Consider the following 27,082-nt stretch of genomic DNA (forward strand, 5'->3'; position numbering starts at 1 on the left):
TCAGACTCCTTCTACCCGCCTGATTCTCCACTCTTGGGCCTCCCCCGTTCTACGCAGCTCCTCTTCTCCGAACCCCACGTTCTTCGACTCCCTAGTCCGTTCTTTGTCCCTTTTACCCTCCTTTCTCTTCCAGGAAAGAGGCTCAACTTGGAACTCGCAGCCCATGCGCGTGGGGTATAGAGCCAAAGTGGATCTCGGCCCTACCACCCTGGGGAGGGAGGAGGGCTGATTTGGGGTGGGGTCGGCCCACCAAAACCTTACCCAAGGAAGATGTTTCTGCATGGACTGAGGTGGCGTGGAGGTGCTACAGCGGATTGGATTCAAGTTAGACAGTGAGTGGGACTTCCGTCAGGGAAAAGGTGCATGGATAAAAGGGAGAATATATTAGGGGCCGGGCTCAGACTGGGAGGCCAGAATAGGCATAGACAAGAGACTGAAACATGTAACTCCCGCTTTATTCAGTTCTGGACGTTAATATTCTTTGTTCATGGTGGGTCCGATGTGCCCAGGGGTCCAGCGCAGCCTAGAGAGAGCTCAGGAGGTGGAGTTAGGGGAAAAGAAACTTGGGGTCGTGGCCCCAATACACAGATGGATAAACCGAGGCCAGGGGAGGTGCAGAGAAATGTCCAACATCACCCAGAGAGCTGGGCACTGCGCCAGCCTCCTTGTTGCAAACCGGAATCCTGGAGATTTAGCAGGACTTTGGCTGCGCGCCGCCGGCGGCGCCCGTAGCTGTGAGGGTCCTGGGGCTTGCGGCCAGCCTTCCCCGAGACCTCCTTGGTGGAGGCAGAGCGAAGCCAGTATATCAACTCTGGCAGGCGGTGCATTTGGCACGTGCCCAGGGAACAGAGACGCCCGCGCCGCTGCAGGACTTGGTGCTGGGGCCGCCTGGGGATGGAGCGTGGGAGAAGATCGGGTTTAAACAATCCACTCGAGAAATGGGGCTCGGTGAGGGAAGCCAGAACTCCGAGACCGGCAGGGAGTGTTTCCAAATCAACTTGCCATTCCCTCGAAGCGGAAAACCGTGGCCCAGAGAGCGCACGCTCCTGCCAGTCTCCTTCCCGCCCTGTCCCAGCTGCCGCTGGCGTTTCTCACCTGCCCGTGGAGTCCGGGTCCCCCAGGATGGAGGAGGCGAGGAGCATCAGCAGGAGGATGCGGGCCGTCATCGTGGAGGTACGGCGGACGGGAAACCCGGGAGTGAGGCAGGTCCTCCGGGGTGTGGCCCAGCTCCCTTCCCGGGTCTGGAAAAATCCCCTGAGCACCTGCTTTGGAGCGAGGAATCAGGGCGTCCCCACTTCTCAGGCGGGGAAAACTGAGGCCAAAAGTCACCCCACGCCAGGACAGGATTAGAACCCGGATGCCCACCTCCCGCACGGCGGCCACGGAGCCCTCACGGGTGTGCGGGTCACGCTGCGGCGCTATGCCCCGGAGGCCTCGGGAGACACGACCCCTTTAAGGGCGGAGGGACGAGGGGCGGGGCAGCCGACACCTGCAAGTGGCGACGCAACAGCTGGGCTTCCAGGAAGGGGACGGGGGCGGGGAAGCACTGGGCTGTGTAGACACGACCTCACCCTCATCCCTGCCAGGGACCCAACTAGCACGAGACCCCAGAATCTCAGCTAGCTTCCAGAGGGGGCTGGGCCATGTAAGTTGTGGCCAAAGGCAGTCTGGGCTCTAGCACAGCTGGCAGGGACAGCATCCTGGAAGAGGAAGAAGTGCAGATGGGTATGAGGCACTGGCTGGCTGAGGGCTCCAGCTGTCCTGAAGCAGGTGTAGCAGGGCCATGGAAAGGAAAGCCAAGGATGATGCCTTGGGTGATCCAGCTCGTGTGGACAGAAACATGGGGAACCAGCAACTCTGGACAGGGACTTGGGTAGAGCAGGCAGGTGTAGACACTGTGTCCACAGCAGAGGCTGAACAGGAAGCCCCTCAGGAGGCTGTGAAGGTTAACTGGGCCTCAGTGTGCATCGGGCAGCAACCTCCGGAAGTATTTATTTAACTTAATTACCGTCTAAGCCTGTTTGTTGTCCAGAATTCTTTCCTGACCAAGACTTAAGGGATGGTCTGCAGGTTCTCAACTTGTCAAGTGAGTTGCTGTTAAGTCAATACTGATACTTATGAACTTAACAAAGCAGAACCAATTCAAAATGAAAAAAAATGTGGCAGGTTGGAACACCCCGACCCCAAGCTTCCAGGAAGGCTGTGGGAGGAAGCAAGCACCCTCCTCCATACACAGAATTCTACCCAACACATACACCTCAGGACTCAGTTTCCCCAGCTGCAGAGGGCGGGCAGTCGTCACTGCCAGTCAGCCCTGGCCTGGCCTGGCCTTGGAGGGTCCTGGACAGGAAAAAACAGCCAGAGAGGAACAATGTGTGAGCTGGGGGAGGGCGGGAGATGGCTTTCTGGGAATCTTTAAAGGCCCAGCTATGCTGGGAACCCACAGCCCAACCCTCCCCCAGCCCAGCAGGGCAGCTGGGAGCATGAGCCCTGCCCAGCGGGGACAAGAGGGAACAGGGCCTCAGGAGGCATGGTGGGGGTGGTGGGAGGGACAGACCCCAAGAATCCATAGGGAAGGCCCTGGGAATAAGCTAAGGGCCAAGGTGGGACAGACTAAAGTGAGCAGGCTGTGGGGAGCAGAGGACCCAAGAGGCAGTGGAAAAGTGGCGAGAGACCCAGACACAGAAGTGGTGACATATCAGCTGCCACCAGCAGGCGCTGTCCCAACGCTTTCAGTGGCTCAGGCTGGCATCTCGGCACCTGCGGGTGGAACCCCACCCGACCCCACTTTGCCCCAGGAAGCTAAGCCATCCCAGCTGAGGATTTATTGGCGTAAATGCAACCATATAAAAACATAAGTTATGAAAAACACAGTCACGATGTGCCCCCCCACCCCCGGCCCCTAAAACCCCCTTCTGTGGGAGGGAGGGAGAGGAAGGGGGAGCCCCCAAGTCGACTAAGAATGCTGCAGCCCCTGGGCCCTTGCAGGGCCGGCCTGGCCGGGGTGGGAGAACCCGGGCGCTGCCTCAGCGCATCCGGTAGTCGGTGGAGCACGACAGCTCGCACAGCTGGCCCTTGAAGTCCAGGTCGATGGTGAAGTCCAGGTCACGCTGTGGGGAGAGTGACGGTGTGAGGGGGGACCTGGGGCAGGGCAGGCAGACGGGGGGCAGTGGGAGGGTAGCCAGCCAGCCCACGCAAGATGCCAAGGGCCCCCCAGCTGTCAACACCCCCTCCCCAAGCCTGGGCAGGGCCTTGTTTTTAACTCAGGCCCAAGACGGAGGCCCTTTGCTGGTCCCACGCCCAGCATTTGCCTTGAACCCTGCCTACCAGGGAGAAGCTCCATATGACATCCTCAAACCTACCTGGTACCCAGCCAACCAACCCCCCAAGCCCGTGAGGGGGGCAGGCCCCGGCTGCTCTGTCTCTTGTGTTAGGAAAGTTCTCCCATCAAAACTATTCCCTTCAGCAAGTTATTTCTTCCTTCTTTTGTAAGAAGCAAACCTCTCTCCAGCACACTTCCTCCTCCCAAAAACCTCCATGCCCCCACCCCACGGTCTCCACTTCCTCTTCTCCAGAGCTTCCAAAGTGCCAACCCTCCTATGCCCATGGCTCCCAGCACCCTCTGGAGAGGCTGGGGCAAAGTCACCAGTGACCTCAGTGACTTCTGCCTGCAGGCCTCACTGCACTGCATGCTTGGCTGCTAGCTTCCTCCTCCCTCTCTGGGTCTGTGTCTCTTTAGTTTGGGTTCTCTCAGCCTCTCCACTACGGACATGTGCGGCTGGACCACTCTTCCCTGTAGGGGGATTCTGGTTATTCTGTGCCCTGCAGATGTTCCGCAGCTCCCTTGGCCTCAACCACTACATGCCAGGAGTACCCCTTCTTCAGCTGTGATGCCCTAAAATGTCTCTAGACAATGACAAGTGTCCTGGGAAGCAGGGGAGCAGAATCACCCCTGGTTGAGAATCTCCCCTTAAACCGGCTCTTACCTCCCTTAGAAAGCAGGTACCACCTTGTCCAAGTTCCCCTGGGCATCAGCCAGACTCACGCCCTGCCCCACCGACATTTCTGACCCAGACCACACCCACCCATGCTGGCTGCTCTGGGGCTGCGACTTTGCCCCAGATGGGCTTCCCCACATGTCTCAGCTGCTGGCAGCTCTGTCCTGCCAGGTGCTTCGGAGAAAAAAGCAGGGGAAGAAACAGCCTTCCACCCACTCCTCGCCCCCATCCCTGGGCAAGGATATCCCAGCAACTCTCCCTTTGGCCTGCCCTCCCCTGCTCCAGTATCTGCCCACCCCTCTTCCCAGCGTGACAGAAGCCATCTCCGGCTGGCACTGACCATGTGATGGCCCTGTGTCTAGAGCATGAGCATCAGGAAGGCAGGGGTCCAGCTTGACCCAACTAGGGCCCCAAGGCCCCTAGGTTTCCAGTAGGTGCTCAATAAAACTGGGTTTCGGAGATAGACCCTGGGGGGCCCAGACCGGACGAGGCCAGAGCAGAGCAGAGCATACCCAGGCTGGCCAGCAGGCCTCGGGCTGAGTAGTGCTGGGGCCCCAGAACAGGCAGAGGAGCCCCTTGAGTCCACCCCTGGCTCCCCCAGAGCCTCACGTTGTTCTTGGCATTGGGCCGCATGCCAATGGTGCCGAAGATCTCCTCGCCTGTCTTCACTGTCAGGTAGTCCTCCATATAGAACACCGTCTGCTTCCAGTGCGTGTACGGGGATTCAGGACCTGAGTGGGGTGGGGGGAGGGGAGCGAGGATACGAGGGAGGAGGAGGGTCAGCTGGGCCCAGCAGCCTCCTGCCCCTTCCAGGCCCCACCCTGGCCTTCTCCCTTCCCCTTCAGCAAGCCCAGGAGAGGGGCTGTTTCATGGAGTGGGTGGACAGAGGCTCCGCATGCTCAGGGATTAGCGGCCAGAACAAGTGTCAGAACCTGGGTCCTCATTGTCTCCGTGGCTCCCTTTGTCCATTCTCATCACGTGCCCCATCCTACCCCGATCCGTTCCCCGGACCCCGCCTCACTGGTGGAGAAGCCGGTCCTCTTGTGACAGCGGGTGAACTCGATGTTGAAATAGGCCACCAGCGCATGCACGTAGTCGTTCCGCTTCACTTGCAGGCAGAAGGGGGAGGTGAAGGTCAGGTCTTCCACCTTGACCGTGTAGATGTCCACCTCCTGTGGGACAAGCCTCAGTGAGCGCCACTCCCTGACCTCCAGCCCAGCGTTCAACCGTATAACCTGGCTGCCCCTCCCCCCCACCCCCACCGTGGGATCGCCTGTCCTTTCTCTCCCTACCTCAACCCCAAACCTGACAGGCCCACTTCCTGGAACTACTGCTGCTCCCTGGAGAATCGCCCATTTCCCTCACCTCCCCGCTATTCCCTGTACTGCCCTCCCACCCCGCTTCGCCTGGGCACCAGCATCTCTCTGCTTCCGCAGCATCTCAAGCAGGCTTGCGGCTTCTGCCTTCCCCCCTAATGTTCCTTATTCTACATAATCGGCCAGTGTGACAATTTCACAGCAGTGTCCATCAGACAGTGTCAAATCCCTGTTTAAAAGCCTCGGACAGGAGGAAGGGTGTAGCTCAGTGGTAGAACACATGCTTAGCAAGCATGAGGTCCTAGTTCAATCCCTAGTACCTCCATTAAATAAATAAATAACCCCCCCCCCCCGAAAAAAAACCCTCTGACTGTTCCCTGGCACCATTCTCAGACCAAAACTGAAGGTTCTGACCAAGGACATGAAGACATGCCCGGCCAGGGTGACTGTCCTCCTTGTCTCCCTTTACAAACTCCCTGCTCTGCCCAGTTTTGCTGGTTTCACACACCCCCGCAAGATTTGACACTTGGGGAGGGGGTACCTCAAAAAATGATACCTGCTGGTATTCTTTATCAGGGAGGGCCCTGTGTGTACAAACGCACTCGTGGCCCCGGGCTTCCTGCATGAGGAGGCCCTGCCTGGGGTCTCAGCTGCCCGCCTCAGGCAGGGGCGCCCTCTGGATTGTGTACCCCTGGGGACAGGGTCAGCTCACCTCTCTCCCTTGTTCTGGAAACCAACGGCCGGCCGAGCCTGGCTCAAAGCTTTTTAAATGAAGTGGCTTCTCCAGGCCTGGAGCACCACCTCCAGGCTCCCAAGATCTCAGGCAAGCTAGCTCTCTGGGCCCCGATGTCCCACACTCCCACGTGTGTGGCAGGTGCTGACAGTTCTTCGGTTTGATTCATACTCTGCCGGACACCCAGCCACAGCCGCCCCCTCACCTTTATGAGGCAGGCGTTGGTGACCAGCTGCTTGGGGTCCACCACGTCCACCAGGGGCTCCTTGATGGCCACGTCTTTGATGCAAGACATGTCAAAGCCGTACACGTTCTCCCACCCTGGGGAGGGGGTGGGGAGGAGGAGTGAGCCTAAGGTGGGGAGAGGGGAGCAGGAGGCACCCAGCCCGCCCCACCCCAAAAGCTCCCCGCCCCGCACGCTCACAGTGGATCTTGTAGTCTTTGTACTGCCGGTCCTCGATGGCCGTCACATACAGTGTGGCTCGGTCTGGGAAGATGAGGCCATCAGGCGCCTGTGGAGGAGCGCGGCAGGACATGAAGGATGGGGGCCTTGGCAATTTCACCCGCAAACCTTGCCCATTTGGTCTCTTTATCCACCTCCCTGCCCCCACCCTGGTCTGAGCTACCAACACTTCCCACAGCCGCCTCCTCCTGGACCCTCAGCCTCGGCCCTAAGCCCTTGTCCACTGCCCAGCTGGCTGCCTGACAGCTCCCAGGAGCATCTAAGTCGGACCCTGTGCTTCAGAACCTCTGAGGGATCCTCAGAACCCACGCTGGCTCCTCTGAGGAGTACAGCAAAGTCTCACAGGCAGCCCTGTGAGCTCTGCACAGGCCCCTCCACCCCTCACTTCCAACTTCACCGCCCAGTGCTCCTCCAGATCCTTGTTCCACACCAGCTTCCTTGCTGCTCAACACACAGCAGGCGCACTCCTGCCCCAGGACCTCTGTACTGGCTGAAATCCTCTGCCCAGTGTGCTTTCTCCCTCAGATCCTGTGCGGCCTCTTCTCATCCTTCGTTCAGGTCTCAGTCCCCTCCTCTGGGAGGCCTACTTAGGTCTGAGGACCTGGGACCACAGCCCCCAGTCCCTCCCTACTCCTCTGCCCTCTCTGGCTCTCTCCTGGGCACGAACTCCCTCCCAACACTACTGTCTCCTGGTCCCTGTCTAGCTCTCAGGGCCGGTTCTCCTCTGTCCTGGCTGTGAGCCTCCTCACATCTGTGTCGTCAATGCCCCCATATTCAGCCCCCGTCGGAAACACTCCGCATGGCTTTTGTTTTCAGCCCGGACCCTGGCATGTGCCAGAGGACCCCAGCCTGCACGAGTGCTCCTGCCCCGCCTGGGGCCTCACCAGCCACTTGTCTCGGGCGTAGAGCACGGTGTTGAGCATCGACTCGTAGAAGAGGCAGTAGCCCATCCACTCGCTGATGATGATGTCCACCTTCTCCACCGGAAGCTCCACCTCCTCCACCTTCCCCTTGATGATGGTGACCACTGCAGGGCAGATGAGGACACATGCCACCAGCCGAGGAGACCTGTCTGCTCATCTCCCTTGGGAGGTGGGGGGGGGGGGGGATCCAGGGCCTGGGGACCCCACCAGGGCAGCCCTTATCTTCTCAAGGAAAGGCTAGGGGCTGTATCTGGGCATCTTCAAAGGACTCTGTGAGGTGAAGCCACACCCTGGTAACTTTGTTTTAAAAATCATTCATGGTAGCAGTTTTCTTTTTTAGGCAAAAGCAGAAATTTTACGTGGATTAGGTATTAGGTGATGTTAAGATTTTGCCACTAACAGACATGGATTTTAATTTTTTTTTGAGGGGAGAGGTAATTAGGTTTATTTGTTTGTTTGTTTGAATGGAGGTACTGGGGATTGAACCCAGGACCTTGTGCATGCTAAGCATACACTCCACCACTAAGCTATTCCCACTCCACCATGGTCGTGTTTTTAAAATGGTCTTAGCTACTGGAGACAAATACTGCTAGATTCACACAGCTGGAATTTACTTCAAATGGGGATATTTTAAGCTGAGTGATGGGTACCTGGGGGTTCATTCTTCTAGTCTTTTTCAAAAAATCCCTTTAGTTTCTAGAATGCCAAGAACCCTAACACCTGGAACACCCACCATCTTCCCACGTTCTCTGCCCTGCAAACCATGCAAACCCTGCAGGTAGGAAGGGCAACTGGGCAATTTCTGCACAACTTACGTTTTGGACCCATGCAATCCTACTTTTATAAACTGACCTCAGAGATAAAACTAGTTCAGATGGGGAATCTGAAATTTCATGCTGGAGGATGAAAATCTCAGAAGCGGCTTAAATATCCAGCACCAGAAACTTGGGTAAGATAGCAGGTGAAATGCAGCTGATGGCCATTATCAAAAAAGGGTGAGACTCCTCTTGGGGGGATGGGATAGCTCAGTGGTAGAGCACATGCTTAGCATGCACGAGGTCCTGGGTTCAATCCCCAGTACCGCCATTTAAATAAAATAAACAAACAAATAAACCTAAACCCCTCAAAAGAATGAGATCCTCTCAACATCCTTAACCTGTTCAACTACACGATAAACAGATGAAAAAAGCAAAAGGCAAGACTTGTGTGTACAAAATGCTATTCGTGTCACAAATACGTATGTAAATGTAGAAACATTCACAGGTAGGTACAGACTTCTCTGGAAGGCAGCAGCATTGGCTGAACTCAGAGAAGGGTGGCTGAGAGGCAGATGGAAGACTTCTCACTATGGGCCTTTAGATGCCAACCACATGACTCTATCACTCACTCTAAAAACGAACGACTGCTTCTTGCCCTGCTTTTTGTTTTCAAAAGACAGACACTAGGCTTGTGACTTTGACACTTGGATTCTAAAACAGCTCATCAGGGGGCAGGTTCTGAGAAGGTTGGATTCTCAAGGTGTCGGCAACACTGAGCTCATGGGGGGAGAACGCCTGATTTGGAGTTCAGTGGCCACCATCCCCTTGCTGAGGGCCCCTAGGAAGCTGGGATCACCCGCTCCCCATCCCCACAAACCCGTTCTCTTCCTGGGCTCACCGTGGTCTAACTTGTTGGCTTTGACGATCTTCACCGCATAATCAGAGATACTGGAACACTCGATCTGGGGGCCCAGGAAGAAGGGAGGGTGAGGCCCCCCCCCAGTCCCACCCTCAGCCCCCACCCCCCTCCATCCACTCCCTGAGCCCCATGAGGCCCCCTTTCCGTCCCCAGGCCCAGGCCCACCCGGCCACCGAGGACACTCACCCCGATGACCTTGCGGGCCCCAGCTTTGGCAGCGAACATGCAGAGGATCCCTGTGCCGGAGCCCACGTCCAGCACCACCTTGTCCTTGAACAGGTGCCGGTTGTGAAACATGGAGTTTCGGTATGTGAGGGTTCGGACCTCATCTTTCAGCATTTCCTGGGGGGGGGAGGGTGGGGGTACAAAGAGACCATGAGTGGGCTTGCATCCCCAGCTGGAAAACAGGGTGCCCTGGCCTCCAACACACTCACAGTTTGGAGTGCTAGCCCTCAACCTTCGAACTTGCTTAGTCCACTCGGAACAAGTCTGTTTCCATGTTTGTAAAATCCGACTGGATGGACTAAACTCTCATCTTAGCCAGATTCTACCACTGCCTCCTAAGCCCCTGCGATCCTTGGCTTTTAAAAGTCCTCAGTAACTTAATGCCACTGAACTGTACCCATGAAAGTGGTAAATTTTGTTATGCGTATTTTATCACAATTAAAGAAAGTAAAAAAAGAAAGGAAAAAAAATCTTCACAACCCCGTCCCGGCTGCCTTCTGGGACGTCAGCCTCTCCAGCGTGCAGAAGGGTAGAAGCTGTCAGCACACTGGGCGGGAGCAGCTGGGGAACAGTCCCACCGCCAGTCACTAGAGGGCGACAGAGACCAGCAGGCCTTGACCTCTGGCTGGAGTCTCAGGCACACATGCGCGCTCCAGCCCCAGCCTCCCAAGAGAGGCCGGCAGAGTGCCAGGCTAACCTCTGTCTCCAAGGCAACGGCTGGGCGAGGCGACCCCGGGGTGTGAGTCTCGCATGCGCAGAGGGGCGGCCAGCTGCCAGAGGAGGCCGTGCGCATGCGTTAGAAATTAAGTCACTCCGTCCTCCCAACATGAACCCCCTGGAGATTCTGCAGACTTAGGAGCTGTCCATACGCACCTCGTGGATGCCAAAGTGGGCATACGAGTCGAAATAGTAATCTTTGGACGTCATGTCCTCAGCATTGGGCTTCTCGCTGCTTTCTGCCTGGCCACAGGAGACCTGGGAAGGGGTGGATGGGAGCTGGGGTCAAATCTGGGGGCTCCCCACCGACTCTTAAACCTCCAGGTCCCTACTTCTCCGTGGAGTACAGAAACCACCCCCAAACCGTACCATGGCAACCCTACAGCCCCCACCTGTCATCTTGCCTCTCCCAGGAACCCCTAAAATGGAACAACCCCATTTTCCTCTTCCAGGATCCACCCCCCCCAAAGCACCATCTAGGAGAGTACCCCAGCCATGCCTACCATCTCTCCAGTCTCTCTGCCCCCGTCTCTAGCTCAGCCCACAGCTGGGGAGGGAGGGGAAGGTAGAGCTGGGGCAGACACAGGGAAGGACAAAGCAGGGCTGGAAATGGAGTTAAGGAAGTAGCCACAGTATTGAGGTAGGCCAGATGGGGCCACAAACCTGGAGGGAGTTTGTACTAAGTGTTTCAGGGGCACAGCGTCAACTGGTATGAAGCAAGAGGGATCAGAGTTAGACCACTGGAAAGGGTCTGATGTGTGACAAGATTATGTATGTGTGGGGAGGGGGTGGTCTCACAAAAGGATATTTACTTCTTCAAGAGGCGGCTGGAGGCTCATCCCATTAGCCAAGGTGGCTACAAAATTCTAGGAGAGAGTAACAGGGAGAAAGGATTAGCTACTGGGAGCGGCTAGGGGAGGGCCAGGCCAAGGGACCCTGGCTCTTAGGGGTAGAAAGGGGTGTTTCTTACAGTTTTGCTTTTCCTTTGTGGGGAGTGGTGGTGGAGGGAGCAAGTGAAGAGGTAAGGCTGTTTTTTTAAAAGGGGTGGGAGAAGTGGAGGGAGAAGGGAGGGGGGTCTATCCCAGCTGTGGCTGGAGAGACGGTGGCTTTTCCCCGCACTGCCCCTCTCTGCCCAGGCACCTGACCAGACATCCCTCCCCGATCCAGGCCAGAGGAACTGGCACCCGCTGGGCACAAAGGCACTGCCAGCTGTCATTCCCCCTCATCATCTAATCCCCCCAGATTAGGTGACACTTCCTGACACAAACTCCCATCCTGGGGTGCCATGAGTAGCTGGGGGAGGGGGGCTGGCAGGGTGTGTACCCACTGGGCATCTGCCCCCTCTGCAAACCAGTCTCTCATCTGAGAGGCTTCCAGAAAGGAGGTGTGGCACAAAGGCGTCCCCACCAGAGCTGGCACCCTGGCCCTGAGCTCCTGCCTTGGACTCAGGAAGTCCCAAACAAAACCAGTTAGAGCCAATCGCCTCGATTAGTACCCTCTACCCAGGAATGCAGAGTCCTAGGGAGGAGGTCAGACTCTGGATCCTTAAGCCCATCTGCCCCCATTCAAACAACCATTCCAGGCCCTGAACCACCCCCCAGGAGTGGAGTGAAGTCCGAGGCAACCTCTAGGGAAGATATTTCCTCTGCCCATACAGGCCCTGGTCCAGGAGAGAGCCAACAGGGACAGGAGTCATGGGAGCGACCCCTGGGAGTTGCCCCACAATGATATGCCTGTTGGGATCTCACCTCCCCTTCCAGAGAATGCTACGAGGTACAGGGTAAGAGTACGGAAGCCCCCGTCAGATTACATCTCTTCCAGGTATAACCACCCTCCAGGCTCCAAGAAGCATGAAATCACAGACATGACTCCCTGGGCTCCAAGCCCCACCACCTCTAATCAGCCAAGCCCGTGAAGACGCCTATAAAGAAGGGCGGCTTAGTGAGGGGATTTCCCACGGGGGCCCATTTCTCAATACCACCGATACCGCCACCAGACAAGTCCCCAGAGAGCTTGAAACGCAGCACAAGAACCAGCCCTCCATGGCTGCACAAGAACCAAACCTCATGGGCACCATTTCAGGCATCCAGGCTCAAGACCCTCATACGGGGCTTCAGGAAGAGGGAGGTCAACTCCCACCCTCACAGATGCCCCGGGGAGAGAAAGGGCTCTAGCAGGGGATAATGCTCGTTGCCAATATTCCCTCCCCTCCCCTCCCCCCAGAGGGCTCAAACTGGGAGGTGGGCTTTGGGACACGCCCCATGAAAAAGATGTCCCTCCCACACACCCAGATATGGCCACAAGGGGGTGCACGGCGCCTTATCGGGAAAGATCTCCTTCAGCTAGATGCCCCCCCAACCACCCGGAGGGAGGTCACAGGGGCATGCCCCATCCCCCATCTCCCAAAGACTCGGGCAGGGGAGAATCGAGGGACAGGAAACTGGGGGTGGGGTAGGGGGCCAGAGGGAACCAATTCTTCTTCTTCCTCTAATCCTAACCCACGAGTGCACGAAACCAGGACCGACACCTAAGATGTCCTGGTCCCGGGAACGGGTTCGTAGAGGGTGGAGAGACACTGCCCCTCCCAAGAGATTCTTTACTTCGCAGAGGTCCTCAAGTAAGTCTCACCCCAAGGTGCATATCACGAACCCCTGGGGAGGAGGGCAGGGGGCCTCAGAGGGAGGGTCGGAGCCTCCTCCCCTTCCCCCCGAGGCGCCCCTCCCCCGGCCGGGGGCGGGGCCTTTGTCCCACACGTGGAGCCCGCGGGGCCAGCGGGCACGGCACACCCCTCCCCACCCACCGCGCCGCGGCCACGTGGGGGCCAGTCCGGAAGCGCCCCCAGCCCTCCTCCACGTGGGAGGGGCACTTGACCCTCCGTTTGGCTGGGTGCTTCGGGACCTTGAAAGCTAGAGAACCCTCATCTCAAACGATATGCCCGGATCCGGAGCATGCGACGCCCCCTTCGTACGGTTGCGGACCTTCAGCCCCAATCTGGCGATTCGGAGCCCCTTCCCCACGACAGAGGCATAAAACACCGACCCTCAAGCGGCCCCACTCCCCCAGCGGCGCTCCAGGCACTCACCTCCATGATGCAGTTCGCGGCCTCGGCTGCCGCCATCTTCACCCGCACCTACTCCTCCTCCGGCCGCCGAGACCCCCCCCTTTCTCCGCACTCCCACGGGACCGCCTTATACCGGAGGGTCCATGGCCCGCCCACAGAGACCCCGCCAGGAGATCTCATTGGCAGTGGAGGTGACCCGTCTGGGAATACCGTTTAAGTATTGGGCAAAGAAGACGCCCATCAAAGTTGAGGGGCCCGCCCAGTCTGGCGGGTTGAACCCCGCCCCCTTAAGTCGACAGGGATGGGAAAGACTGCCCGTCTATCGCAAGAAGCGCGACTGATGATTGGGCAAAATCAACCGAGAGTTCCCGCCCATTCTCCCTCAGCACCGCCTCAAAGCTTCCCGGCGGACCTCGCGCTAAGCGGACATCTTGAAATAGAGCTGTCCATCACCAAAAATCACCCGCCTCTTAATAATTGTTATTGGTTTAGCAAATATGTGACGTCAGGAGGCTTTGGGCCAGCCTCCGCCGAGCGGCTGGCCTCAAGGAGAACACGGCGATTGGCCTATGAGAAAAGAAGGCAGGGTTTTAGGCTCCAGCTATTGGCTCAAAGGAACTGTCACTCATCGTCCTTTCGGTGGATTCTCCTAGCCTAAAGGGAATCCAGGAGGAACAAGGTGGCTTGTGCCCATTTTACTGAGGGAAAACTGAAACAATGAGAGGCCCAAAGAGAGAGCGGTCGTGTCCGGGGTCCCGAAACACGTCAGGAATAGGACTCAGGCGTCAAGGCATTTAACTCCTAGCCCTCTACTTAATTGTTCCACGTTTCTCAAACCCAGTGACCCCACTCAAACCACCTGGCCTCTGCCAAGTCCTACCCTTGCCAGGAACACCCACTCCCTTCGTGTGGCCAATTCTTGAACGTCAGTCGGGGAGCAGCTTGGTCGCCACCTCCTCCAGGAAGCTTTCCTCGACTTGCAGAAAGTTACTAGTTGAATGAAGATGAATGCAACTTGTGGAATATATCTGTCGCCCCAGAAAGTTCCTTCGTGATCCTTTCTAGTCAACACCTCCCCCGCCCAACCCCAAAGCGGTCACTTACTGTTTTCTGTTACTATAGTATAGTTTTTCCGTTTCTAAAATTTCATATAAATGAAACTACATAGCATGTGCTCTTATCAGAGGTGAGGGTATAGCTCTGTGGTAGAGCACGTCCTTAGGATGCACAAGGTCCTGGGTTCAGTCCCCAATGCCTCCATTAAAATAAATAAGTAAATACATAAACCTGATTATCTCCCCCACAAAGCGAAAACAAAAACAAAAACAAACAAAAAAAAAACCAACATAGCATGTGCTCTTTTGTGTCTGCCTTCTTTCACTCCGTACAATTCTTCTGAGATTCATTGATGTTGTATATAACGGTTGTCCACTCCTTTTCATTGCTGAGGGGTATTCCACTGTATGGGTGTATCACATTTTCCTGTTGATGGACATCTGGCTGGTTTCCAGGTTAAGGCAGTTACAAATAAAGTGGTTATGAACTGTCATGTACAAGTCTTTCTGTGGACATAAACTTTCACTTTTCTTGGGTAAACCTAGGAGCACATGACTGGGTTCTCTGTTAGGTGTATGTTTATAAGAAACTGCTAAAAATGTCTCCTAGTGTGTTCTACCATTTTGCATTTCTATCAGTGATGCTTGAGAGTTCGAGGCTCCATAGCCCCTCCAGCCCTTCATAAAATCAGTCTTTAATTTTAATCATTCTTGTAGGGATGAAGAGACGATCTCATGCTTGTCATTTGCATTGCCCCAAACATTAATGTTGTCCAATATCTTTTCCCGTGTGCTTACTGGCCCTTTGTATATCTTTCGTCAAGTCATCTGCTCAAGTCTTTTGTGTATTTTTTACACTGTGTTGTTTTCTTATTTACAAATTATAAACATTCTTTTTCTTTGTTTGTTTTGGGGGGTAATTGTTTATTTATTTATTTTTAATGGAGGTACTGGGGATTGAACCTCCATGCATGCTAGGCACACACTCTACCACTGAGCTATACCTTCTCACCGTAAATGTTCTTTATAGATTCTGGATACAGGTCTCTGTCAGGAAGATCACCTTGAAATATTTCTCCCAGTCTGTGGTCTGTCTTTTCACTTTCTTAACGTTGTCTGTTGGAAAGCAGAGATTTTTCATTTGAATGAATTCCCATGAATCAATTACCTGAGCCTACACCTTGACCCCTACCTACACAGTATGTTCTATGGATCCTGAATCTTACTTTTTTTTTTCTTTTCTATTGTTCCAAATGTTTCAATGGGTTTTGATTTTTTTTTAATTACTTTTTCTCTGATGTCCAAGTATTCTGACTCAATCAATTACATTTGCTCTGTGTTGCTATTAAGAATGAAAAATTATGACAAACTCTCTCTACCACGCTAGGGAAGAATCTAATGTTGTCGAAAAGGAGACAGTATTGGACAGGGATACACGAATATAGGGTACAGGCGAGAGGTCTGAACTCGAGACAAAAGTGGCGTCACCCATGTCAAATTCTGTCCTTTCCAAGATGGCAGCCACTTGGGACAACTGAGTGATGGACTGTGGCAAGTCTGAACTGAGATGTGCTCTGACTATAAAACACACACTAGATTCTTAAGACTTCATATACAAAAGAAATGTGTAATATCTCATTAATATGTTTTATTGATTTATTTATTTTAGTGGAGTTACTGAGGATTGAACCCAGGACCTTGTGAATTTCAGGCATGTGCTTTACCACTGAGCCATAGCCCTACCCCAATATGTTTTACGTTGGTTCCATGTTGAAATGATTCTATTTTGGAGAAATGGGGTAAATAAAAAATATTGCTAAAATTAATTTACCTGTTACTTGTATGACTCGTATTTCTGTTGGCCTGAGCTGCACTAGGTCACAGACCACAGGATGGACAAGGTCACTGGGGAGCTGGTGGGATTAGAAGTGTGGTTAGAGACCCGGGTCAAATTGGAGATTCAGGTGTCTGTGAGCTGCGACGGTGGAAACTTAAATCTCTTATGAAACTGGAACCCGATCCTTCCTTCAACTGAGAATTTGAGCAACACATCAATGTGGGATTAGCCCCTGTGCCCTGGTCCCCAGCATAAATGACAGATGCTTGCATGTCAGGTGATAGTTGCTTCAACTACTCATGGAGTGGGCAGAATTGTAAAGATCTCTGCCCACTACTGTTACATACACCAAGGAGTAGGTTGAGTTATATGACAAAGAAGATGGACAGCATTTTCAAATATTTTCTTAATTAGGTGACCTTATATGGCAAGGGTGAAGGGATTTTTCCAGATGTCCTTAAGGCTTCAAATCAGTTAATTTTTTAAAAATTGAAGTAGAGTTGATTGACAGTGTTTAAGGTGTACAGCAAAGTGATTCAGTTATATATATTCTTTTTCAGATTCTTGTCCATTGTAGGTTATTACAAGATACTGAGTTTAGTTCCCTCAGCTTATCCCTCTCCCAACTTACCCCTCTCCCACTTTTCCCCTTTGGTAACCATATGTTTGTTTTCTTTATCTGTGAGTCTATTTCTGTTTTGTAAATAAGTTCATTTGCTTTGTTTTTTTAGATTCCACATATGAGTGATAGCATATATGTGTCTTTCTCTGACTTACTTCACTTCGTGTGATCATCTCTATGTCCATCCATGTTGCTGCAAATGGAATTATTTCGTTCTTTTCTATGGCTGAGTAATATTAACATTCCATTGTGTGTGTGTGTGTATTTATGTATGTGTGTGTATATGTATGTATGTATATGTGTGTATATATGTGTGTGTGTATCACATCTTCTTTACCCAGTCATCTGTCAGTGGACACTGGGGTTGTTTCCATGTCTTGGCTATTGTAAACAGTGCTGCTATGAACATTAGGGTGCAAGTATCTTTTCAAATTAGTCTTCATCTTTTCCAGATATGTGCCCAGGAGTGGGATTGCTGGATCATATGGTAATTATCAAATAGGTTAATTTTAAATTAATCAAAGAGATTTTTTTCCCCTCCTGGGTAGGCCTGACTGAATCAGGTGGAAACTCTTTAAAGGGGGAGGGGAGACCTTCTCTGAGGCCACAGTGAGTCTCCTGCTAAAACTACAGGCACTGGGAAGAGGCCCTCTGAACCTCAGATGAGACCAAAGGTGAAACCTTGATGGCAGCAGGTCACACCCTGAGCCGAGCACCCCCTCAGCTGCACCCACATCCCTGACCCATGGAAACTGAGATGAATAAATGTGAATCATTGTATGCCGCTATATTTGTATGATTTCTCACACAGCCATAACTAATCCACCTCAAAATCCTGCTCTACTTAGAAACTGTGCTTATTAGACCCACCCGAGGTGTTTTTAATTAATGTGTTAATGAGAAGGCATGCCTATTATTAGACCACTAATGTTTTTACATGTATTTTTTATTTCACATTTTTAGAGGGAAGGGGGAGATTAGGTTTATTTATTTAATAGAGGTACTGGGTACTAAACTCAGGACCTCGTGGATGCCAGGCATGAGCTCTACCGCTGAGCTATACCCTCCCCACCATTACTGTTATAATCAGACCCCAAGCACCCAAAAAGCTATTTCCATTAAATCAAACCAAACCAAACCAAACCATTTGTACCTTTTGATCCAAAAGGCCACCATTCCTGGGAGGAACCTGGGTTTCCTCTAAATAGTCCAACCAGAGATTAACAATGTATATACACTCACAGTAACATACAAATACAAGGTGTTACAAAATAGGGTAAGGAAATCCCCTATGGGTGACCAGAAGGGTGATTGCACCCAAGATGATCCAGGGGCCCCAGTCCTGAGCCCCTTTCCTCCTTTAACTTCGGCTGCCTCCCTAAGCCTGCTGACATTCTTTCTGGCTTTCTCAGTTCCAATCCAGCCCAGATTGTGTCCAAAGCCTTTTTCCTCCACCTATGCAGCTCTGGAAAGAATCTTTACTGAGCCCCGATCTTTAAGATAATGAAAGACAGTTAAGTTGTGTAACCTTGAGGCTCCAAAATTCTAAACTGTGAAACTTCTGGAATGGATGGCTAGAGTCAGGACAATTTACAGCTCTCCAGATACAAAAGTGATAGAGCAAGTGACATACCACTAATTTTTTTTTAATTGAAGTATAGTCAGTTTACAATGTTGCGTCAATTTCTGGTGTACAACATAATGTTTCAGTCATACATATACATACATATATTTGTTTTCATATTTTTTCATTATAGGTTGCTACAAGATACTGAATATAGTTCCCTGTGCTGCACAGAAGAAACTTGTTGTTTATCTATTTTATATATAGTATTTAGTATCTGCAAATCTTGAACTCCCAATTTATCCCTTCCCACCAGCTCTCCCTCCTGGTAACCATAACTATGAGTTTGTTTTCTATCTCTTCTAAGTTCTTTCTTCTAAGTTCATCTGTGTCTTTTTTTTTTTTTTAAGATTCCATATATGAATGATATCATATGGTATTTTTCTCTTTCTGGCTTACTTCACTTAGAATGATGATCTCCAGGTCCATCCACATTACTGCAAATGGCATTATTTTTCTTTTTTATGGCTAAGTAGTACTCCACTGTATAAATATACCACAACTTCTTTATCCAGTCATCTTTCAATGGACATTTAGGTTGTTTCCATGTCTTGGCTATTGTAAATAGTGCTGCTATGAACAATGGGGTGCAAGTATCTTTTTGAATTAGAGTTCCTTCTGGATGTATGCCCAGGAGTGGGATTGCTGGATCATATGGTAAGTCTACCTATTGGAATCTCCATATTGTTTTCCATAATGACTGCAATATCCCACTAATTTTTATATGAACACTGCAGACTGTATTTCCACTGACACTCAAGTCTTGTTATTTGTGACAGCTAGGTTCTACAAAGTCACTGCAAACACTGAATTGGTGAACACTGAGCCATTGTTCCCTGCAGAGATACAAGGTGAGGTTCTCATGGGCTTCTTGCCACACTTTTGTCAACCCATGGAAATATCTTGCTCTATGTGTGTTTTCTGTTTAGAGACACACTAGGTAGTATACAGTTGATTTATTCACCTTGATCTCGCAGCCAACATCACTCTAACAAGTATTACCTGCAACAAAGCTGACCTAACAGGGGCCAATCGCAGCCTTCTTGCACCTAGGAATGCTAGCCAGCACTTCAGTGCTATGCTTTGGGGCCTTTTAAAACAGCGAAATCACCCTAAAAAGCATAGGAATGTGGAAAATGTGGCACTAAGCAGGTTGCGGAAAGAACAGCGTGAGAGCTGAAAAAAGAAGGCAGCATCACCTTGTCTAACCTGAGCTGAAATGTGCACATTAGGCAAGTCAGTTCCTTGGCTGCTCTGAGCATGCGCAAGCCTCCCAAACCTGGGCAGGCGGGTATTAATTGGAAGGCAACAAAGACATTTTAGTAAGTAGGCGAACTCAAAAATATGGAATGCGCAAATAATGAGGCTCGACTGTGCTTGACTTCCTTTGTAATCCTGTACAGTTCATTTCATGCACTTACAAATGTAACTCTGCGAAGGGGATTAGAGCCCTAAAAATGTGACAAGTCTCTGGCCAACAGATAGCAGAGGAGAAACCAGCAAGGAAAAAAAAAAGGGAGGGGGCTCAGAGGAGCAGTTGGGGGAAAAAAAGGAGAAGAGAGTGGTGTTCTGGATGCCCCATGAAGGAAGATCATATAGCTTTCTTCTGAAAATAGCTGGAAAGACTCCATGACCATCAATACAGGACTAGCTGGAGTAAATAAATCATTCAGGGGGAAGGTATAGCTCAGTGGTGGAGTGCATGCCTAGCATGCACAAGGTCGGGGTTCAACTGCCAATACCTCTGTTTAAAAAAATAAACAAATAAATAAACCTAAAATTACCTCCCCAGCATTAAGAAAAAAAAAAAAGGAAATCATGCAATAGGGGGGAAACGTAATTAGCTGGAATCATATTTACAGACATCCTCAAATAGGCTGTATGTTCAGGTGACAGGTACTTGTAGGTAGTCTGAATAGGTATTTCTAGAACGAATGAATTGGCTCTTTCCTTAATTTATAAACCAGAGAGCGCTTTGAACCAAATCTCCTTTACTTAGAACTTTAGTTCTTGAGTGAAAGGACCAACAATTAAATACTTGAAAACGTTTTTAATATGAAAACACTGTAAATGATTTTCTTTTGGCAAAAACGGGGAGGGTAGCCACCACCCGAGCCCTGAGTGGATTAGGAAAGTTTGGAAAAGCACACACAGAGTGCAGGGACATGAGGTCCGATCCTGGAGCAGCTTTGGAGGAGGAGCTCAGTCCAAGGGTAAGTTCAAGTCCACGGGTGATGCTGCCAGGATGCCCTCCTGGAGGGAAAAGTGGCAGAGACCAGTGAGTGGAGAGGTGTCTGCCACTCACAGAGGCATCCACATCAGCCCAGTGAGAGCGGAGATGGGGAAGGCAAGGAACCAGAGAGGGAGGGGACAGAGACCTAGAGAGAGGCAGACAGGGGTGAGGGGTGAGTGATAGAGACCCCAGGAAACTATCAGAGACCCGGGGTGGATGGGGACAGAGTCCGGGGGTGGGTGGGTGGGAGGGACAGAGGCTCAGAGAAGGGAAACAAACAGAATCTTAGAGCTTTAATGATTAAGAGCCCTGGCTCTGTGTCAAAGTCCTAATTCCAATCCCCCATCCAGCGTGAGGGACTTTCCCTCTGGGACTCCTTAAAACTGGGATAATAACCAAATCCCAGAAGGTTGTTGTGGGGTTTAAATGGAACCATTCCACTCAAGTCCTTGGCTGAGTACCTGGCCAAGTTTACCTATTATCATTCCTTACAAAAGAAAATGATTTGACAAATAAACCAGCTTCTGCGCTGAGTTCCAGACACTTTTAACTAATATCCTGACATCATCTTTCTTTGAGGTCTGAAGGGCCTGTCTCCCTTAACTAGACCATCTCCAGTCATCTCTGACTCCTCCCCAAACCTGCTCCCCACCTTCCCCTCCACTCTGCTCTTCCTGGTCTCAGGGGACATTAGATGGCATCATCCTTGACTCCTTCCTGTCTTCTATTCAGTCTCCACGTCCACTCCATGAGCAAAGTCCGTCAGGTCGACCTCCAAGTGAAATCCAGAATTCTCCACTACCCCGACCCTGGTCTGTCCCACCCTCATCTCCTCCCTGGACCAGCACAGTCTCCTCCTCCGGGCTCCCTAATTCCGTCCTCGCCCCCAACAGTATTCCCCAAGCGGCCGCCAGGGGGCGTCTGTGACCACCTAAGTCAGCTCCCGCATCTACTCAAGCCCTTCTCACTCAGAGCTCACTGAAACTCCAAGTTCTTATCTTGATCACAAGGCGTAAAGCCTTGCACGATCTGGCCGCCCCTCCTGTTTTCATCTCCACCCACCCCTCACTCACCCTGCTCCAGCCCTCCTGGCCACCTCTCTGCTCCTCAAACACACCTAGCCAGCTCCCGCCAGTCTGTGAAGCAATGCTTACATTCTGACAGCCTGGCAGTGAGGACGCAGGTAAGTGAGATGGTGTCCACTGCACGAGGGGAGACTCGTGTTCAGGGAGACGAAGATAGTTGCCAAGATCACACAGCCAGTACACTGGAGCCCAATCTAGCTCTGAGCACAGCACCGGATTAAAAAGTCAGCAAGCAAGGTAAGCCTCCCTAGTCCTTGCGGGAGAAGACAACACACAGAAAGAGATAATACGTAAAACAAGTCAATTCTACCCTGTGTTAGAAGGTGCCTGTTGGAAGGTGCAGAGTGCTGTGGAAGGAAGTAAAGCGGCAAAAAGGGAAGGAAAATGGCTGGGAGGGAGTGGAAGTGGCTGCGATTTTAAATGGGGATGATCAGGGAAGGTCTCACTGCGGGTGATATCTGAGCAGAGGAGTGGAGGAAGAGAGGCAGGAGTCTAGGGGGAAAAGGTATTCCGGCAGGCAGCGCTGCAGTCACCAGATAATCACACACAAAAATGCCCCTGTTGTGCCAAGTACTTATGAGGATGATCCCATTTTAATCCTCACAATAACACTTAGAGGTAGGTACTACAATTCTCTCCACTTTACAGATGAGGAACCTTGTTTTCCACTCATAACAGTTAATGTGTACTAGAGTAGTTTAAGCTGGGCAGAGCGGCCTGCACTGATCACTGCAGTGCCTGGTGTACAGTAGGTGCTCAGTAAACACAGAACGCATGAATGGTGGAGCTGGAAGAACACCTGTGATGTCTGGAAGGAGCCCTAAGAGCGACTCCCCCAGCCTCCCCAGCCCAAGACACACCCCTACAATGAAAATTAGGTAAAGAGAAGTCCAGAGAGGCTTTGGCGGCTCACCCAGCCCCCGTGGGCCTGGATCCAGGGCGCGAAGCTGTGCACGTGCTCTACACTGAGTCCGGTCAGGGTGCCCCCCAGCCCGGCCACGCGCCGGCTCAGCTCCATGGCCAAGGCCAGGCGGGCCAGGGGCTCCGGGGAAGGCGGCGGGGGCCCGGGGCACGGCAACGAGGGGCGTGCTTGGCTTGGGCGAGGGCTGGCCTCACGGCTAGAGAAGAGCTCCACTAGGCGGCTGAAGGAGCCGGCGGAGAGGCGGGCCAGCTTGCGCCGCAGGGCCGGGTCAGAGGCCAGCTGTAGGGCAGAAAGAGGGAAGAGGCAGGGGTCTGACTCAGCCACACCCTGGTAGCCAGCCAATAGGAAACCGGGAGGCGTGGCCTCAAGCGACTTCTATTTACAACTGGCACCCTAAGCCACTCCCCTATCCAGCAGATCAGCCAATCACAAACCAGATTGGTTTTCGGCCCACCTACTATAGATAACCTAGAACCAGAGAAGCCAAGCCACGCCCCTACCGAGGCCTCGACAGCAATCAGGGACAAGCCCTACTTCAGCTGTGTTCTGTGATGCCACGCCCCTGTGCGCTTCCCCCAGAGGCCAAGCTAGTATCTACAAGCAACCTTACCATCTACCCTATAATTAATATTACAGAACCATACACTTTGCCCAAGCTCCTGAGCCAACCAGATTCCAGGACAGAGTCACAAGCCACACTCCCTCCGGCAGTCCATTTCCCCTACATTCTAACCCATGCCCCTATATAGTCAATCCGAGCTTCAGATTTTAGACAGCGGTTTCCAAACTACCCCTCCTCACTACAGTACATTCCTTTCCTCAACTGGTCCCAGTCTTTCCTAGAACATGGTTCTTATGGCCACACCCTCTGCCTTTAGGCCACGCCCCTCGAACGATTAATGATAGCCACTAATTTAAGGTTTACCTCTGTCACTCAGAGGTACCCTTCACTGAAGCCTTGCCCCCACCCTCTCCCCACCTGACCATCTAATGAGAATGCAGAGCCAGTTTCAGGTCCCAGTGCAAACTATGCCGCAATTCCAATCCAAGCTAAGGGATGGCAGGCGGTGGGGGCGGGGCGGGGGAGCAGGGTATAGCTTAGTGGTTGGAGTATACGATTAGCATGCACGAAACGAGGTCATGGGTTCAACTAAATAAATAAACCTAATTACCTCCCCCCAAAACAAAAACAAACAAACAAAAAACAAGCTAAGGGATGAAACAGACTGCCCATCACCTTCTGGTTGATGACTTCTGCCTCCTCCTCCAGCAAGGCCACCAGCTTCCGCAGCAGGGCTTCCTTCTCTGTGGGTGGTGGACCCTGTAATTCTGGGGGGGAGGGGAGCAGACAAGAATTTGGCCTGGGGCAGAACCCTGGCAACCCTTCTACCCTTATCCTTCTTCAGGGCCCCTTGGCACCTCACCCGGGCTAGGTGGGGATTTCAGTTGCTCTTGGACCAGCTGTTCCAGTCGCTGGGCCACGAGGGCATAGAAGTCTGGAGTAGCTGGACCTGGGGTGAAAAGAGCCAATGAGGGGTGTTTCGGACATCAGGAACTTATGGATTCTCTCCTCCCAACCACCTTGCCAGAAATGAGGTAAACTGAGGCCCAGTGAGCAAAGTTGGTGAAAAAAAAAAAAACCCTTGTACTTTCTCCCCAGTTGGACTTAGAATGTTAAGAGCTGAACTGGACCTTGAAGATTATCCCATCCAAGGAAGGCAAACACATAGCACTCCAGCTATTACCACTCTATCCCTTGCCCATTTCAGGCAACAGCTCTTCACAGAACTCTTGACCCCAGCTGTGAAATCCTCATCAAGCTAATACTCTCAGTAGGCATTACTAGTCAATCCAGTCTCACATATGATTATCAGCCTGCTGATCATTCTTGATCAAGTCCAATGAACTACCCCCACACCAATTCCTACTTGGCTACTGGAGAAAAGAATTCAGGTAAGCAAAACAGCCAAGAAATTGTGACCGAAAATCAGGTCTCCTGCCTCTCTGGTGGATACAAAAATCCTACACGTATGGGACGAGAAAGAGAACAAATAGAAAGGGACCACAGGCCCTCCTGAAGCCAGCTCACAGAAATGACAGACAGCAATCTAACTGGGGGTTGGGGGTGAATGTAGGTGCTTAGCTGAGTGATCTTTAACTAGTTCCTTATCCTCTCTATGCTTTAAGAAAAAGTTTCTGTCACAGCAAAAAACAAAAATGTGACAATGAATGTATGTATGTTCATGTATAACTGAAAAATTGTGCTCTACACTGGAATTTGACACAACATTGTAAAATGACTACAACTCAATAAAAAAACGTTTAAAAAAAAAGAAAAAAGAAAAAGCTCTGGCCCTGCCAGTTCTTCAGTGATCAAGGGCAATCTCTTACCAGGCTCTGAACCATAGCAGGGCCGGAGGGGCAGGGAGCAGGGCCGAGGGGACTCAGGGGGAACTGCTCCACGCCCCAGGGAGCAGGGAAGACATCTTCGAAGGCGGCTCAGGAAATCTGTTGGCTCCTCCTGGGTAGGGCTCCTGGGGAAGGGGACCTCAGAGAGTGAAGACAGAGGCCCTTTGCAAGCAGTCCCCCTTTGTCCTCCCACTGAGGGCCTACTAAAGACAAGGAACAGAGCCAGATACAAAGAAGGGGGAAAGGAGACAGACTGAGACCAGGAGCAAGAGTTGGAGAGGGGCCCACTTCAAATGCAGTTCCCTGAGGGAGGAGGGCAACTCCTCTTACCTGGATGGGGTCGGAATGGGAGACCCAGGAGCCTCACCCCGCCTAAGGAAGGCAGCTAGGACCCTCAGCGTGTCCTCCCGGAGCCCCAGCTCTTCCGAGCCTGCCATGGGGCCACCTGTGAGAAAGGGAGCTGGGGGATGGACCCCAGGGTTCAGAGGGAAGTGGAGGCTTGGGGCCCAAACTCCTAGTCCTTGAATGAGGAAGGGGCCAGGACTTGTGAATCCCCAAAGGAGGAAGGGGCTGAGGGTCTGGATTCCCAGGTCCTTTACGGGAGCTGGGGTCTGGAGAGCCAGAAGTTTGAGTCCCCAGAGGGAGAAGAGGAATAAGTTGAAGACACCTTGATCCTGGAAAAAGAGATTGGAGATCCAGATTCTTGGGTCTAAGGGAGGAGGGGACTAGGGCCCTGGATTCTTGAGTTTTCGGAGAAAGGGGTTGGGGGTCTGAACTCTTGAATCTAAGACAGAAGGGGATTGGGGCCTCAGATCTCTGAGTCCCCAGAGGGAGAAAGGGGCTTGGGGCTCCGACTTCTCTATTCTTAAGGTATATGCCAAACTACTCAGGTCGGTAGAGGATCGGAAACTACCAATCCCAGCAGGCTTCATAGCAAACATCCCCCTCCGTCCGTTACTTGTTCGCCGCGCAGCCTGCTGGGAAGTGTAGTTCCACTCTCTGACTCAGGCTGGACGTTGGGGGACCCGCGACGCTTTGATGTTGCAGAAGCGGTACTGGGTTGCCCGTTCCTGGATCTTGGCCCCCTCTTCTTCCCTCCTCACCTAGCCCTCGCTAATGTGCTGCTCACCTGGTCCCGGTCGCCGCCGCCGCCTCCTTCTCCTTTGAATTTGTATAAACTTTCCTTTCTCAAGTGAACTTTCCCGCGCCTGCGCACTGGGCTGGGTTGGTGACGGCCCAGAGGTTGAGGGCGGAGCGCTGGTTCCCGCCTTATTTGCATGTGACGTTCCCAGCATGCCTGTAGTAGGAAGGCCTAAAAAAGGCATGGGGGTGGCGGGACGCCCGGGCTCACGGTGCCGCCTCTTTGGCTCTGGGTGCAAACATCCAACCGACGATAAAGTTGCTTCTATTTCAAGAAATCGATAGAAAAGGAAGCTAAAGCTCAGCTGACGGGAAGTGGGTTGTTCAGCTACGAGTTCGAGAGCTACGGGACTGCAAAGCCAGGGGTGCGCGTCCCGACCAACTACATAGGTAACACGGAAAAGCTGGGGAGTGAGGAACCGGAGAAAGAATGGGTCTACCCTGACAGTGGAGATGGGGGGGGTGTATACTCTGGAGAAAGTGAAGCAAGAAGGGGAAAACGTGAAGCAATGGCTGGCGCCGAGGTCGGTTTTTAAAAAAAAATGCTTAGGAAAAGTAGCGGGGAGGAGGGGAAAAGTCTGCATTGGGGGATCTAGGGGAGAGAATGATGGACTCTGCGAATGCAAGGCAGTCCACTCTAGGAAGTGGGATTGTGCCCTGGAGAAAGGAGGCTGTTTAGAAGGAATTGTGGATGGAGGGGATCTTCTGGGGGGAGATTGAGAAGGTGGAAGGAGGTCTACGCGGGTGTAAGAGCGGGAGGTAGAGGTCTACACGTCACTGGCGTCTGCAGGGCAATAACTAGAGGGCTCTACCTTGGAAGTGGGAGTACCTGCTTTGGGTGAAGTGGGGGAGGGAGGGGCTTTCAATGGAAGAGGGAAGGTCTACACTGGAGGAATGGGGTTTGGGGGTAGCGGTAGATGCACAGAAACTGGGGAAAGGGAGGTGTCTAAAGTGGATTTGGGAGGGAGTCCTCGCTCTATTAGGGACTGTCTTCGGAAGATGGGAGGTCTGCTGTTTGTACCCCAGGAAAATATAAGTGAAG

The 27,082-nt window shown here is 52.3% G+C and overlaps 3 protein-coding genes and 1 long non-coding RNA gene across 7 annotated transcripts; 1 reads left to right on the forward strand and 3 right to left on the reverse strand.

Moving 5' to 3' along the window:
- The first annotated feature begins 45 nt into the window (after positions 1-45).
- On the forward strand, positions 46-9,367 carry LOC141578570 (uncharacterized). Of its 2 annotated transcripts, XR_012508959.1 has the most exons (4): positions 46-332; positions 1,016-1,173; positions 7,327-7,602; positions 9,264-9,367. It is a non-coding gene; the product is annotated as an uncharacterized LOC141578570 (long non-coding RNA). The 2 variants fall into 2 exon arrangements; XR_012508958.1 differs by lacking the exon at positions 46-332 and having other exon boundaries at positions 885-1,173; positions 9,264-9,359.
- Positions 435-2,879, reverse strand: ADM5 (adrenomedullin 5 (putative)). The gene is made up of 2 exons (XM_010946989.3): positions 1,096-2,879; positions 435-888 (listed from the first exon to the last, which is right to left on the reverse strand). The coding sequence occupies exons 1-2, from the start codon at positions 1,164-1,166 to the stop codon at positions 633-635; spliced, it is 327 nt and encodes a 108-aa protein (XP_010945291.1). The 5' UTR covers positions 1,167-2,879; the 3' UTR covers positions 435-632.
- On the reverse strand, positions 2,811-13,289 carry PRMT1 (protein arginine methyltransferase 1). 3 transcript variants are annotated; one of them, XM_074369235.1, is made up of 11 exons: positions 13,135-13,203; positions 10,865-10,918; positions 10,209-10,310; positions 9,297-9,452; positions 9,090-9,153; positions 7,395-7,537; positions 6,472-6,559; positions 6,253-6,368; positions 5,020-5,170; positions 4,608-4,729; positions 2,811-3,110 (listed from the first exon to the last, which is right to left on the reverse strand). In XM_074369235.1, exons 1-11 carry the CDS (start codon positions 13,168-13,170, stop codon positions 3,027-3,029), a joined length of 1,116 nt encoding a protein of 371 aa, XP_074225336.1. In that variant the 5' UTR covers positions 13,171-13,203; the 3' UTR covers positions 2,811-3,026. The 3 variants fall into 3 exon arrangements, with proteins under 3 accessions (XP_074225336.1, XP_074225337.1, XP_074225338.1); XM_074369236.1 differs by lacking the exon at positions 10,865-10,918 and having other exon boundaries at positions 13,135-13,289; XM_074369237.1 differs by lacking the exons at positions 10,865-10,918; positions 13,135-13,203 and adding an exon at positions 10,556-10,658.
- A 6,997-nt stretch (positions 13,290-20,286) lies between these two features.
- BCL2L12 (BCL2 like 12) lies at positions 20,287-26,429 on the reverse strand. Its single transcript, XM_074369238.1, has 7 exons — positions 26,030-26,429; positions 25,231-25,360; positions 24,883-25,025; positions 23,916-24,002; positions 23,729-23,820; positions 22,483-22,770; positions 20,287-20,504 (listed from the first exon to the last, which is right to left on the reverse strand). The coding sequence occupies exons 1-7, from the start codon at positions 26,223-26,225 to the stop codon at positions 20,454-20,456; spliced, it is 987 nt and encodes a 328-aa protein (XP_074225339.1). The 5' UTR covers positions 26,226-26,429; the 3' UTR covers positions 20,287-20,453.
- Between the last annotated feature and the right edge of the window lie 653 nt (positions 26,430-27,082).

Source organism: Camelus bactrianus, chromosome 9, assembly GCF_048773025.1.
Source record: "Camelus bactrianus isolate YW-2024 breed Bactrian camel chromosome 9, ASM4877302v1, whole genome shotgun sequence".
Classification (NCBI taxonomy): Eukaryota; Metazoa; Chordata; class Mammalia; order Artiodactyla; family Camelidae; genus Camelus; species Camelus bactrianus.

Bases quoted from the DNA above. Each gene is read 5' to 3' on its own strand.
- BCL2L12 (XM_074369238.1), bottom strand. From the start codon at position 26,225: ATGCCTTTTTTAGGCCTTCCTACTACAGGCATGCTGGGAACGTCACAT. The intron at 25,361-26,029 runs GTGAGCAGCACA...TCCATCCCCCAG, and splicing joins GCGGCGGCGACCGGGACCAG to CTCCCTTTCTCACAGGTGGC. The intron at 22,771-23,728 runs GTGATGGGCAGT...TCTGCCCTACAG, and splicing joins CAGAAGTCATCAACCAGAAG to CTGGCCTCTGACCCGGCCCT.
- PRMT1 (XM_074369235.1), bottom strand. From the start codon at position 13,170: ATGGCGGCAGCCGAGGCCGCGAACTGCATCATGGAG. The intron at 9,453-10,208 runs GTGCGTATGGAC...TCCCCCCCCCAG, and splicing joins CCCACTTTGGCATCCACGAG to GAAATGCTGAAAGATGAGGT. The intron at 3,111-4,607 runs GTGAGGCTCTGG...CTCTCCCCACAG, and splicing joins GGCCCAATGCCAAGAACAAC to CGTGACCTGGACTTCACCAT.
- ADM5 (XM_010946989.3), bottom strand. From the start codon at position 1,166: ATGACGGCCCGCATCCTCCTGCTGATGCTCCTCGCCTCCTCCATCCTG. The intron at 889-1,095 runs GTGAGAAACGCC...CTCCATCCCCAG, and splicing joins GACCCGGACTCCACGGGCAG to GCGGCCCCAGCACCAAGTCC.